This window comes from Orcinus orca, chromosome 10, assembly GCF_937001465.1.
Source record: "Orcinus orca chromosome 10, mOrcOrc1.1, whole genome shotgun sequence".
NCBI classification, from domain to species: Eukaryota; Metazoa; Chordata; class Mammalia; order Artiodactyla; family Delphinidae; genus Orcinus; species Orcinus orca.
In genome coordinates this window covers 39,791,613-39,807,157 of record NC_064568.1, presented here as the reverse complement: position 1 = coordinate 39,807,157, position 15,545 = coordinate 39,791,613, and the positions used below count along the sequence as shown (strand labels likewise).

Here is a 15,545-nt window from a genome sequence, read left to right as displayed (position 1 = left end):
TATTTTCTATCTGTATCAACAGCCCAGTATTCTAACAATACAGGTTTCCATTTTCCTTAACTTCCCAATTATTATCTTGATAGTTCATGATCATGTTAAGAAATTTGGGATATGAAATTCCACACACAATAATAAGGCTGTCAAATTTTCAGGAGAATCTAAGCCTGGACAAATAGATCATAATTTCATAATAGAAACAATTTCAGCCCAACTTGCAAATAACAAAGGATGATTTCATTTCAGGAAATATTTTTCAAAGTTTAATCAGAACTACTCTAAATTAGAAAACTTTAAATTAAAATAGCTATCATTATTCAGATGTTAGTAAGGTAGAGAGAAACATAGGTAGCCTGAAAGATGAATTTACCCTAAAAGCGAGCTCACAGAGGGAGGGAGGAGGGAGAGAAGAAGGGAGGTTCACGGCAGTGCTGGTGGCCTCGATCCCTTTATGAAAGCACACCTTCTCATTTGCTGTTACATTACCCTGATTCAGGTTGAAGATCTGAAAACCAAATGAAAAAGGCCAACTAAAAATGTTTAAAGTAAAGAAAAATGTGAGACTGAATTAAATTAAAAAATGAGTTTTAAAAGAGAACAAGAAATAAAAGACATTAGATGACCTTCATAAAAATACTGAAATTAAAAGGAATTCATCTGGTACTTTGTGCTCACAAAGGGAAACGAGGTTCCATCAAGCCCTGCGGAGCACAAAAGGAAGCAGGTGGTTTGCTCAGGCATCGGCAGAAATGGGCCCCGAAGAACTACCCTCAGCTTCTTCTATATCGTGTCCAGGAAGGAAAGCAAAGCTCTGCAAAATGCTGAAGGTTTTACAAGTGTAACGGTGCTTAGGAAAGATCACTGGTCTGGTGTTGCAGCAGCCCCAGTGTTGAGAGACACGTTAGGCTTCTAGGAGGAGAAAAATAGAAAGAGAGGAAGAAGTAGGAAAGGGAAGGAAAGGGTGGAAAAGCACAGATCATTAGTAAACAGCAAGTTCAACATTGCAAGATGCTCATAAACCCTTTATACACTGTCAGCAGAGCGGGTCTGCTCTTAGGACTACAGATTAACACTCTGAAGGAAGCAGAAGTAGGAATTTCCAAAAGAGCACGGAGCTACATGCTCCAGTTAGTGATGGCCAAATTAGAACGATGTCACAACATGCTCTGAAAACATGCACTCTTGGCCCCCTCCCTACTCCTTTCCACCCCCAATGAAACATGCGTATTTTCAGTAAAGCACCTGCTTTAATATAGTCAAGAGGTCAGGTTGAGAACACAACATCTCCCCAGGTGTGCAAACTATATTCTACACAGTGGTGGAGAGGTGTCCAAGAGCAGAAAGACCTGCTCTCATAATGGCACTGGGCAGTTCATAAACAGCTGGGCTCTTTTTTGCAGCCAGAGAACTGAAGTCTTCAAACAGTAAGGGCCAGGCTGCATGTTCTTCCTGTTCTTTTTTCCTGCACAATTAAGCTGTGGCAGTGGGAAACAATTGCTACATAAAGTCTGAGTCTCCTCTGGTCAGACCTGACATCCTGCCGGAGAAGAAACCTACTCTAGTGTGGTAGTCATTTCCTTCCCGGATGAAAATGGCATTCATTCTTCCAAATGGCTAACCAAATCAATCCCTTCAAGCCTTTCCTTCCCCTAGCACTGCCTCCTCAATAAAGAAAGCTGAATTTATTCATTTTTTAAAAGTTTGTGTTCAAGCTTCTCCTTTAATCATGGGGATATTTCTACAAATATGTTCTTAAAACCAAAATTATATAGACCTTTGCTTTCAAAGCAGACACAGAAACAGTCAACACTACATACGAACTAAGATTATCAAAAAAACAAAAAACTTTCAGTTCACAAAACTGGAAGATAAATAAGGTCGCACTTCAGGTTGTTTCTAGCTTTTGAAGAGTTCCTAATTAATGAGTTGCTAATAAGGATTTATTGTCACTGGGTGAAACTAACATTCACAACTAATAGAACCTAGTCATCAGTAAACCTAGCATACAAAGATGTATACAACATTTCTAAAGGTCACAGAATAAAGAGTAAATCCTGGAATAACTGCTAGTGCTAACAGAAGGCTTTTTGGAAGCCTTAGAAACCAAGAAATCCTATGGTAGCTCAAGGAAAGGCTTCTCAAGGCTAAGGTATGCGTGCAAGAAGAGGAACACAGACATGGCTAGCACTTGCCTCCCTGCAGTAATGTGAAGCAAACGTTATGCCCAGTTAAAAGTCTTTTCAGTTGGGTCAACAGCGTCAGCCTGATTGTGCACTTAAGCTAATTAAGTTCAGTTATTTTTTAAAATTCAACATGGCTCTCATATCAGCTACCTAAACACAGATTTACATAGTACTGTACATCCCTATGGACCCTGCTACTGCTTCAAGAATTTTGCTCACTTCAAATACACTGGGGGAACCCACAGGAACTCAGTGCTAGCCCTGGTAATGGGCTAGGCATCAGAGACAGATTTCAAAAGTAACAGTTAAGGGAAAAATAAAGGAAAAACAGACTGAGGGCACAACAGAAAGTAAAGAACTTTTAATTTCCAGCTCACAAGTTTCCTAACATTGAGCCATGGAAAGCAAACTGAGTACAGTATGCATTCAGGGATGAGACCTGCCCAAAGAACTGTAGCAGCCAAAGGACTCCATTATAACATTTTTTTTGGTCATTCTGCAACAAAAGCATATTGTTAAGACTGATCCAGCTCCTGTGTGGTACAACTACAAAAGATATTCAAGAAATATCAAATGAAATTCTCTCTTTCCATTGTTGGAAATGTTATGAGGCAGATGCCCTGGGTTTAAATACAACCACCAAGAACAAGAGTACCCTTAGAAATAATCCATATGCTTCCACTAACAATCCTCCTCAAAGGAGCTGATCAAGGTGTTTACTGTGACTGTTTCACCCACACATTTGGGGATTCCTGGGAATCACTTACCAGTGGCATCATTCCCTTCTATTCCGTGGTCACCGTTGGCAAGCACTGTTGCTTGAGAAGATGAAGTACCTGCAATGAGCACAAAGAATAATTACCCACTGTGACAGATAGAAAAATGAAAAACAGATGCAACTACTGTCTAACTAGTAGAATTTTTGTCACTCTTCATAGCATTAGCTTAAAGCAGATAAAATCTGTCCAAAATTTAAAGATCCAATAAAAGGAAATCCAGAAACACAGAACAGAACTGAGTCACTGATTTCTATGGCATCCAAACTCTGATAAGCACCACGACTACAGGAGAAGCTTTCCTAATAACAAGTCTAAGTCTTTCCTGCTCTGTACACTGTCAAAGGTTACTATTATACTCAATAAAACCATCATGAAGCACCATAGGTTTAGAACCTGTAATTCAAACCAAATGGTCCAAGGACACAGAGCCGTTTAAAACAACCCCCACGTGGGACTTCCCTGGTGGTCCAGTGGTAGAGAATCCACCTTCCAATGCAGGGGATCCGAGTTCAATCCCTGGTCGGGGAACCAGGATCCCACATGCCACAGGACAACTAAAGCCCACGCGCCACAACTAGAGAGCCCGTGAGCTCTGGAGCCTGAGTGCCACAACTAGAGAGAAGCCCGCGCACTGCAACGAAAGATCCCCCATGCTGCAACACAGCCAAATAAATAAATATTTAAAAAAAACCCAAAAACAACCCATGTAGAAAGTCCAGGGCACCATCACTGCTCCTGTACATGAGGATTACCTGGAAGTCACCAGCAGCACTTCTGGAAGCAGTGGGCTTTTTTTTTTTTTTTTAAAGCTATCCTTATAGATTATAGTTGTATCTTATTTCCTAATAACTAAGGATGTTGAGCAACTTTTCACCTGTTTACTTGCTATTCTTTTATTTTCTTTGGTGAATTGAACAGTCAAATTTTTTGGACTATTTTTTAAATTGGGTTGTGTATTTTCTTATTATTGAATTTTGAAGATTCTTTTTTTTTTTTTTTTTTTTGCAGTATGCGGGCCTCTCACTCTCTCCTGTTGCGGAGAACAGGCTCCGGACGCACAGGCTCAGCAGCCATGGCTTACGGGCCCAGCCGCTCCGCAGTATGTGGGATCTTCCTGGACCGGGGCACGAACCCGTGTCCCCTGCATCGGCAGGCGGACTTTCAACCACTGCGCCACCAGGGAAGCCCTGAAGATTCTTTATTGTTCTGAATACCAATCCTTATCAGATGAGTTTTGCAAATATTTTCTCCCATAAATGTATTTTCCAAGAAAATACATCGAAGAAATGTATTTTTGTTTTCTTAACTGTCTTTTGAACAGCAAAAGCTTTTGATTTTGATAAAATCTAATTTATCATTTTTTCCTTCATGCTTCCATGCTTTTGGTGGGATAGCTAAGAAATTTCTGCCTAACCCAAGGTCACAGGATTTTCTCCTATGTTTTCCTCTAGAAGTTTTATAGTTTTCATTTAGGTTTCCCATTGAGGTCTATGATACATTTGGAGTTAAATTTTTAACGTGGTATAAGATATGGGTCTATGTTCATATTTTTGTACATTGACATCTAATTGCTCCTTTACTCCACTGATTCCTTTGTACCTTTCTTGAAAATCAACTGACCATATTATGTGTAGGTCTGTTTCTGGACTCTCCTGTTCCACCAAACTATAAATCTATCCATTTTGCCAGTACCACAATGTCTGGATTACTGTATTTGTATAAAGTCTTGAAATGATGTCACACAAGTCGTGCAAATTAGGTCTTTTCCAAAATTGTCTTGGTTATATTTTAGTGTCTTTGCTTTTCCATATAAGTTTTAGAATCAGTTGTTGATTTATACAAAAAAATCCTGATAGGATCTTGACTGCACTGACTGTATAGATCAATTTGAGGACATATAACCTTTTCTGAAAGGCTCTGACGATATCTAACATTTCAGCAACCTGCCTAGCTCTGCAGTCAGCCTGCCAACCCAAGAGGTTCCTACAAATCACTCTTACTTAACAACCTCACAGGGATTTCCCTGGTGGCATGGTGGTTAAGAATCTGCCTGCCAATGCAGGGGACATGGGTTCGAGCTCTGGTAAGGGAAGATCCCACATGCCGTGGAGCAACTAAGCCTGTGCGCCACAACTACTGAGCCTGTACTTCTAGAGCCCGCGAGCCACAACTACTGAAGCCCGCGTGCCTAGAGCCCATGCTCCACAACAAGAGAAGCCACCACAATGAGAAGCCTATGCACTGCAACGAAGAGTAGCCCCCACTCTCTGCAACCAGAGAAAGCCCGCGCACAGCAACAAAGACCCAATGCTGCCAAAAATAAATAAATAAATTAATTAATTTTTTAAAAGATTAGGGAACTAAGTCAAATAATGCTTAGTTCCCTAAGATTAGTAGGAAAAAAAAAAACCTCACAGACATATTTTTCATAAGACAAGTAAAAATCTAGAACATATGCTACTAAAGTATAAAATGCAAGATTTTACTTTGGAAGACAGCAAACTACAATGTCCAAGCTTCTGGGTCTCACAAATCCAAGGCAGAAATCTTTCATACAAACTCAATGAAAAGATCATTCATTCTGTAATCTCAGGTAACGGAGGAACAACTAAAGAGAACAACCTAAAAGAACAAGGCAGGGGCTTCCCTGGTGGCGCCGTGGTTGAGAGTCCGCCTGCCGATGCAAGGGACACGGGTTCGTTCCCCGGTCCGGGAAGATCCCACATGCCACGGAGCGGCTGGGCCCGTGAGCCATGGCCGCTGAGCCTGCGCGTCCGGAGCCTGTGCTCCGCAACGGGAGAGGCCACAGCGGTGAGAGGCCCGCGTACCGGAAAAAAAAAAAAAAAAAAGAACAAGGCAGACTGAAAAGAAAATATCAACTAACTGGAAGAAGAGGAGGAAAATAAAGGAATGAAAGATAACAGACTTTTATTAAATACCCAGTATGCACCATGCTAGGGCTTCACATATTGTTTTACTTATCCAGAGATAGAACAAATATGAGCTAGAACATATTTGGCATAAATAAATTCCCTTTTACCCTCACACAGTAAGCTTATAAAATTTATTCTTCCTAGCTCAAGAAAGAATGCATATTTTCAAAACTCTGCCTCAGATGAAAATGCAAATTGCAAAAAAATAAAATAAAATGCAGACTATAGGAAAATGAGAATTACAAAAATGATACCGTCTTCTGGCCATGAGAGTGATAAAATCTTTTTTAAAATTTGATAATAGCCTGTGTTGGCAAAGGTGTAGGAAAATGGGTAATCTCATACTCCACTGGAGGAATATAAATTGAAACAACGTTTTCATGAGAAAATCTGGCAGTCTATCAAATTTTGAAATACCAGCTTAACTCAAGAATCCATTTTAGGTGCTGGAGAGGGTGTGGAGAAAAGGGAACCCTCTTGCCCTGTTGGTGGGAATGTAAATTGATACAGCCACTATGGAGAACAGTATGGAGATTCCTTAAAAAACTAAAAATAGAACTACCATATGACCCAGCAATCCCACTACTGGGCATATACCCTGAGAAAACCGTAATTCAAAAAGAGTCATGTACCACAATGTTCACTGAAGCACTATTTACAATAGCCAGGACATGGAAGCAACCTAAGTGTCCATCGACAGACGAATGGATAAAGATGTGGTACATACATACAATGGAATATTACTCAGTCATAAAAAGAAACGAAAATGAGTTATTTGTAGTGAGGTGGATGGACCTAGAGTCTGTTATACAGAGTGAAGTAAGTCAAAAAGAGAAAAACAAATACCATATGCTAACACATATATATGGAATCTAAAAAAAAAAAAGGTTCTCATGAACCTAGGGGCAGGACAGGAATAAAGATGCAGAGGTAGAGAATGGACTTGAGGACACGGGGAGGGGGAAGGGTAAGCTGGGACAAAGTGATAGAGTAACAATGACATATATACACTACCAAATGTAAGATAGATAACTAGTGGGAAGCAGCTGCACAGCACAGGGAGATCAGCCCGGTACTGTGCAACCACCTAGAGGGGTGGGATAAGGAGGGTGGGAGGGAGACGCAAGAGGGAGGGGTTATGGGGATATACGTATGCATATAGCTGATTCACTTTGTTATACAGCAGGAACTAACACAATTTTGTAAAGCAATTATACTCCAATAAAGATGTTAAAAAAAAAGGAATCCATTTTAGGTATGTAGTTCACAAAAAGACATACAACACACATAAATAATCAGAAAAGGTGTGGGGAAAAAAATATACCAAACACCACTGGTAAAGTCCTGTTTTAACTGAGCACCTTAAATAGTGGATAGCCAACTGAAGCACACAGGCCAGCTTCAACATACTATCACAAGCAGTTAGAAGCAGCAGGAAAGACTGCTAAAAAAATTAATAAAAGATCTAGAAATCAAGAAGGGTACCCCTCCCCCAGTGGAACAGAAATTACAAGGAATATCCAAGAAAATGAAGCAGATAGACCACACTAAGGAGAAACCCCAGCCCAAAGAAGGCATAGGAAAACAGGACTCCAAGGTACTCCAGGCTTAGAGACAGCAGCGATGATGGGACTCAGTTAAAATCTGTCAGGTCAGTCCCCATTTCCCCCATGCTTTCCTTCCCTCACCCCACAATAGTCACCTTTGTGCCAAACCCAAGATGGGAACAGAGACTGAATGCTTTGGCACAAGAGGAAGCCAACGGGTGAAAGGTGATACCCAGAGGAGTTGCGGGGGAGCCCCACACCACACCTGGCAGCACTGTCACACCCCTGCCAGAGGCAGGTGGTAGAAAACAGTCATGTTATCACAGGGAATCTCAAGCATTGCCAAATAACTGAGGAAAACTACTACCAAAAAAGAAAGGCATCACGTTCAAAGAGAATAAATGTCACCCAGCGAAACAATGTTGATACGGCAAATAGGAGACTTTTAAAAAGAAATATGTCATTTTCCTCATACGGATGAAAGAAAATATCACACATCTGTGAAACAAAAGCAAACCCCTAAACAAACTGAATTATCTAATGACTAACAAATCCTTTCCAGGTTAGGTAGTTTTCAATTCTTTGCTTTTCCAGAATTCAAAGAGGTCATAATGTTTAATAATACTGAGTTACGGAATGCTTAGCATGTAACTCAAAGATTTAGACATTACCATAATAAAGCTTCCATTCCCACATACTTAGCTGAGTGAATAAGGTTTTTTGGCTATTATTATCTATAAAAACAATAGGACTAAATATTGTTAAAACCTTTCCATCCATCCTAACAAAAAATAGATATCCAGATTTATGGTCTAATCAAGGAAAATAATAGCCCCCATAATCTCGTTAGAAAAACATTTCCAATCAGATTCAACTTTTATGGTTGTTAATAATTTGTCAAAAAAAACCCTGTGATCAACTGGGTACTACTAGTACCGATAATTGTGATGATAAATCTTCTCTGGACCAAGTTAATGCTTAGGAGCCTTTGGTTACAAAAACTTTTTAAATTAAAATTTAAGTTTTTTTTTTTTTGATGCAGACCACTTTTTATTTATTTTTTATCTATCTACCTATCTTTGGTTGCATTGGGTCTTCGTTGCTGTGCACGGGCTTTCTCTAGCTGCGGCGAGTGGGTGCTACTCTTTGTTGTGGTACGCGGGCTTCTCATTGCGGTGGCTTCCCTTGTTGTACAGCACAGGCTCTAGGCACGTGGGCTTCAGTAGTTGTGGCTCATGGGCTCTAGAGCGCAGGCTCAGTAGTTGTGGTGCACGGGCTTAGCTGTTTCGTGGCATGTGGGATCTTCCCAGACCAGGGATCGAACCCATGTCCCCTGCATTGGCAGGCGGATTTTTTTTTTTTTAACATCGGTATTAGAGTATAATTGCTTTACAATGTTGTGTTAGTTTCTGCAGTATTACAAAGTAAATCAGCTATATATCCCCATATCCCCTCCCTCCTGCATTTCCCTCCCACCCTTCCTATGTCACCCCTCTAGGTGATCACAAAGCTCCAAGCTGATCTCCCTGTGCTATGCAGTTGCTTCCCACTAGCTATCTATCTTACATTTGGTAGTGTATATATGTCAATGCCACTCTCTCACTACATCCCAGCTTACCCTTACCCCTACCCGTGTCCTCAAGTCCATTCTCTACATCTGTGTCTTTATTCCCGTCCTGCCCCTAGGTTCATCAGAACCTTTTTTTTTTTTAGATTCCATATATATGTGTTAGCATGTGGTATTTGTCTTTCTCTTTCTGATTTACTTCACTCTGTATGACAGACTCTAGGTCCATCCTCCTCACTACAAATAACTCAATTTCGTTTCTTTTTATGACTGAGTAATATTCCATTGTCTATATGTGCCATATGTTCTTTATCCATTCATCTGTCGTTGGGCACTTAGGTTGCTTCCATGTCCTGGCTATTGTAAATAGAGCTGCAATGAACACTGTGGTACACGACTCTTTTTTTTTTTTACACGACTCTTTTTGAATTATGGTTTTCTCAGGGTATATGCCCAGTAGTGGGATTGCTAGGTCATATGGTAGTTCTATTTTTAGTTTTTTAAGGAATCTCCATACTGATCTCCATAATGGCTGTATCAATTTACATTCCCACCAACAGGGCAAGAGGGTTCCCTTTTCTCCACACCCTCTCCAGCATTTATTGTTTGTAGATTTTTTGATGATGGCCATTCTGACCGGTGTGAGGTGATACCTCATTGTAGTTTTGATTTTCATTTCTCTAATAATTAGTGATGTTGAGCATTGGCAGGCGGATTCTTAACCACTGCGCCACCAGGGAAGTCCCAAGACCTACCACTTTAGTTTGCAGACATTCATTACTTGCTAGTCTGCACATTAACATAACCCAAACCTGAACAAAATGATTCTAGTTCAATAACAGATAAAATGACTTCAATTCAGTTTAATGAGCAATGATTGTATATCTACCATGTGCCAAAAGCAGTGATCTCTCTTTAATGCATATCTGACCAAGTTTCCGAGTCCTACCTTATCTCCCCACAGACTGTGAGACTCTGCATGATGTCACTGGATGTGCTTCTCCATGTTCCACCCTGTCACTTGTCTCACTTGTCATTTTGACCTCTGGTTTCTTATCACTGAGCAACTTGAGGTTGCTGGTACACTTTGAACTATTCTGTGCCTCTTTGCTTTTCCTAAATGTGTCATTCTGCAGGAATATAAAAATAAACAAAACACTATCCCTACTCTAGAGTAGCTTAAGTGTGAGACAACAAATAGCTTAACTATGACCTTACAAGTGCCATGAGAAAGGAAGGTTCAGGGAAGAAAGGCACTTACCAAAGGGAAGACGAAAAGATAAAGGGGGTTGTGGGAGAAGATGGGAGAGGGAAGTCAGGGAATGTCCTTGGAAGATTACATCTAAACCCACTCGTAAAGGATTTTTTGTAGAAGACCACCTTTAGCCAATGCTTTATCATCAACCTCCACATGTGTATCTTTAGCCCAGCACTCTCCTCTCAATTAGAGATTCTTTTACCTAGCTGCCTATTGCTCTTGACTAGGTATCTTCTCCACTATCAGATAAGCTAAAATTCTTAACCTTTCCCTCAAAATCTACTCCTTCTACAGCCTTCCCAATCTCACAAGATGACAATTCCTTCCTTTTGGTTGCTCAGGCCAAAACCTTGAGTCATCCTGGATTCATCCTTGGCAATGTAAAGTCTTATACCTTCAAAGGAGCAGTTGGGTGACATGGTGTGGGTTAAAGTCGGATGGGAGTGGGTTCAAGAGAGAATGAAAGGGGGGCTTCCCTGGTGGTGCAGTGGTTAAGACTCCGCGTTCCCAATGCAGGCGACCCAGGTTCAATCCCTGGTCAGGGAACTAGATCCCACATGCATGCCACAACTAAGAGTTCGTATGCCACAACTAAGGAGCTGGCGAGCCGCAACTAAGACCCAGCAAAACCAAATAAATAAATAAATATTTCTTTTAAAAAGAAGAGAGAATGAGAGGAAAGGAATTGGGATTAGGGAGTAGATACACCTTTTTCAAAGAAGGAGCAGAATAAAAGAAAGTAAATGAGCTGGACATAGATTGAGATAGGATTTTTTATGAAGGAAAAAATTATGGTATGTTTGATGCTGATGAATGGCCCAGCTGAAGAGAGGAACTGATGATGCAGGAGACAGAAGAGACAATTGCTATAGCAGTACCCTTGAGTGAGAGCATGAGCAGTTCACTCATGACAATAAAAGTAATAGCAGAGTAAAGGGCACAGATAAAAGTAGTTTAGGAGATGGGGGGATGCATAAACTCTCTTGATTGAGTTTACTGATTATCTGTTCTAAAAGTCATCAACTGAGAATATGAACAGGAAAGCAAGTGCTGGAGGTTTGAACAGAGAGAAGATGTGAAATAGCTGTCTAGGAAAGTGGAAGATTTTATAAATTCATATGAATTAGTAGCAGAGTCCTCAAGTACATGCTCTTTATGCAAATAAGACTCTCATTTACATTTCCTGAACATAATGTTTATAGGTCTAATAATTCTGCCTTTTGATCTAAATAAGTGAACCTTTAGTTTTGAAAAATAGTTATGAGACATTAAATCAATCAGAAAGCATGCATTCATGAAGATGGTAAGGGTTCACAGAAAGAACATGGGGTTTAAAAATCATAAGATCTGGGTTCAGGTTGTGGTTCTGTCACTATAAACTAATGATCAAATGCAATTCCCTTGTGCTCCCTAAGCCTGAATAGCCTCACCTGAAAGACGGGATAATATCTACTTCCCATGGTCACCAAGAGGACTAAACACAATAACACTGGAGGCAGCACCGTGGCAACTGCACAGTGTTAAGTACATGTTAACTATTATTATTCTCATTGTTGTTTAACTGTAGATTGATCAACTATATTGACCTACCTAGAAAACAATTATAGATTGTTGACTGTAGACTGATCACTAAACTACAAAGTAACCTCAAGAGAACACTGAAATTAATTTACTTTTGCCTTATATAAAACTCATTTAAATGACATTACCAGACTAGGCAATAACTACAAGACTAAGAAATAAGCAATTTACCAGAATAAAATAAAAGCAACACAAGGAGATTAGAAGAAAATAAAAGGGAGATGGAGATTCTACCATACACATAACACCTAACGATCTCAAAATCTAAGCTCAGAAGAGAAGAATAAAAACATTACAACATAAAAACAATTAGGTTTTAGAGTATGAAAAAGCTTTGCATACTTCTCTGGAGATAAGGCTTGGGCTCTAATCATGGGAAATGATTAGACGTACCCTACTGGACATACCCAGTAGGGTACGTCCTCATTCGAAAGGTGCTATACTGTCCCAGAGGACAGACTCCCATTTCATGAAGTGAAAACTTTCTCAGCTAAATACATACAGCACTGAAAACAATACAAGTTTTTTAAACTAATCACATGCTCTGAGATATAAGGATATTGAAATTTACTTTGTTTTCTTAATCTCTTCTCCTGCGATCTCTTCTCTTTCTCAGCAGTGGGATTTCAGAGTCCCACTGATGGCAAATCAATTTGGCAGAGAAGGGAAGTAGGAAGAAGGTGAGAGGGCATGTGTGCTGTGAAGAAGAGACACAGCGAGTGCGCTTTGGGCAAAATGGGGAGGATTCAGCATTGTCTCAATGCATGGCCTCCTTCTTGTGTAAAAGTCAGGCCTGTGCCAACATCGCCCTCTGGTGGCCAATGAAGGTAGTTACAAAACTCCACAACAGAAAGCCCCAGTCAGTTGAACAAGGAAAAGTTCTGTAGTATCTAGTTATCATCCTTCCCAGGACATACTTAGGCCCTTTCTCCAGGATCAAAGTTTCTCAGTCATGGACCTGCATCCAAGTCACTTGCAAGGGCTTGTTTAAAAAACAGATTGCTGGGACTTCCCTGGTGGCTCAGTGGTTAAGAATCCACCTGCCAACGCAGGGGACGCCCGTTCGAGCCCTGGTCCAGGAAGATCCCACATGCCGCAGAGCAACTAAGCCCAAGCACCATAACTAGGGAGCCTGCGCTCTAGAGCCCGCGCGCCACAACTACTGAGCCCACGTGCCACAACTACTGAAGCCCACATGCCTACAGCCCGAGCTCCGCAACAAGAGAAGTCACCGCGATGAGAAGCCTGCGCACAGCAACCAAGAGTAGCCCCCTGCTCTCCCCAATTAGAGAAAGCCAGTATACAGCAATGAAGAACCAACGCAGCCATAAATAAATAAATAAATAAATATAAATTTAAAAAAAAAAGCCAATTGTTGAGTCCTATCCCCAGCGTTTGCCTAAGAATTGCATTTTGAACAAGGTCCCAAGTGATACCGCTGGTCCAAGAACCACACTTCAAGAACCACTGTCCTAAGATTAAAACATTCTATAAAAATAAATTCTTAGCCTCAAAAACCTCCTGGAATGTTGGGGAGTAAGTATCCTCTCAATATCGTAAGTGCTCTATATAAGCACATGGAATACAGAAAAATTAAGTGGCTTACCCACAAATTTGCCAACTATTTATGTTTAAGGGTCAACAATGTATTAGATGTTCATTCAAACATCTGTGACACTGTTTTGAATGAACAAGAGTGACAGAAGTTATATTGTTACATCTAAGAGAAAGCTTCTGTCTTTTGTCTTCCTAGCCTTGAAAACAGAGCCATACAGAGCTGATAATGAACAGTACTAGGAAGATAGCATTTTTGAAGGAAAAAAAAAGTAATACATATGTTCTGAAAAAGTATCTTGAGAATTGTTTCCCAAGGAGACAGGCATTTTAGAAGAAGTTGAAAAACAGTTTCATTTCTAGGTATTTGGCTATTTAGGATTTTTTTTTTTTTTTTTTTTTTTGCGGTACGTGGGTCTCTCACTGTTATGGCCTCTCCCATTGCAGAGCACAGGACCCGGATGCGCAGGCTCAGCAGCCATGGCACACGGGCCCAGGCGCTCTGCGGCATGTGGGATCTTCCCGGACCGGGGCACAAACCCGCGTCCCCTGCATCGGCAGGCGGACTCTCAACCACTGCGCCACCAGGGAAGCCCTATTTAGGTATTTTATGGTGGCAATGCTATGGAAAAATACGTGTACACTCACAACTAAATGGGGGTAAAATGGGAAAGGGTATAGTACAGAAAAGGTAACCCTAGCACCCACACTGTGAACTTGAAATACCATAGTTTCTTGGAGAAATCATTTTTTCCAGGTTTGGGGCAAGAACTATACCTTGGGGGGAAAAAAGCAACATTTCCTACTTTGTGCTAAGTGCCATAAAGGCAGTCTCACTTTCCTTCCCCCTCATTTTAAAGCTAGGGCAATTACAGTAGGTGTATAATAATTAAAAGAAATAAAAACACCATTGCCCAGAGAGTTCCATTATGTGTAACCCACTTAACTAACCTTTCTATATCTAGATGCAGGAAGCTGGTTGATAAATTTCCAGTAGTTGGCCTAAGTTAGCCTGTTGTAAAATCATATTAAGAGCACCAGTGATGGGGCTTCCCTGGTGGCGCAGTGGTTAAGAAGTTTAATTACAGGTTATTCAAATATTAAAAATATCAGCAGGAAAAATTTAATAATTTTTATAAGCAAAACAGTTGCTTAAAAATTCTCCTCCTCTTGGGTCAAGTTCATGGTACACAGATCAAATCACCCAAGATGAACCACAAGAAAATCTACTGCTACCATCTCATTATCCTCACCCACCTAAGCTGAGTCCCAGGTGGTAGGAGTCACGCACAGCTAAAGGAAGATTTTAAATGAAAAGGAGCAAGCTTCCTCCACCTATGACTGATGAGGGTAAGTTAATGCGGATGGGAAGAGTATCTTAGTCATGACTCAAGTTATTAAAATATTTACTTTGTACCATTTTCTTTCTTCCAACTAAAGTGTTCCTTTTAGGTTAATCAAAGGACAAATAACTCCACTGACCGTTACGGATTAAAAGAGAACAGACATTTCCATTTTCCATTAACGAATCCAATTTTTTTCTTGGAGTAAATATTTATACGGATATAATTTGATTTTAAACTCTCAATAATATTTCTCCTGATCATTTGTGGTTACCTTTCCACCCCCCAAATAAAGCACATTTAAAAGAAGCAGGAGTTCCTCTTCCACTCAGGCTACAGAAAGCCAAAAGAAATGTCACTCCCACCCTATCAACAACAAAAAACCCAGATCAACTACAAAATCGAACTCAACTACAACAACTCAACTACAAAAACGAACTCACCAGAGAGCTGAGGTTTTAGGGCAACCAAGTAGTGTGGAATCCAAAGAAAGACATTCCCCTCAAGCAGATATGGGAGGTAAGCAATGGTTCTCCTGTGTCTTACCTGCCATGCAAGCAGGTGAGAAGAATTCAACTAAAGAGTTTAACGATTTGCTAAAGGCTAAGTGAAGGCTAGCATGAGAGTAAAGGGCCCCTGGGATCCACAGACACAAAAGCAGTTCATACCCACTTGCAGGTTAGAAAGACTGGAGGCAGCGGGGTGGGGGGGTGGGGGGGGACCAGAGAGCTGCTCTAGGTGGTGCAGACCTGGAAAAAGCTGCCACTAAAAGCAAAGGCAAGAAGCCCTGGGCCCTAGGACTC

General features: G+C 40.7%; 1 protein-coding gene across 32 annotated transcripts in view; it reads right to left on the bottom strand.

The window, feature by feature from the left end:
• The window catches only part of MAP4 (microtubule associated protein 4), a 168,468-nt gene that overhangs the window by 90,432 nt on the left and 62,491 nt on the right, over positions 1 to 15,545 (bottom strand). For all 32 annotated transcript variants that reach the window (XM_049716261.1, XM_049716262.1, XM_049716258.1 and 29 more), the window contains one exon: positions 2,948 to 3,016. In XM_049716261.1, the coding sequence (XP_049572218.1) occupies positions 2,948 to 3,016 (69 nt within the window). The remainder of the gene's footprint in view (positions 1 to 2,947; positions 3,017 to 15,545) is intronic.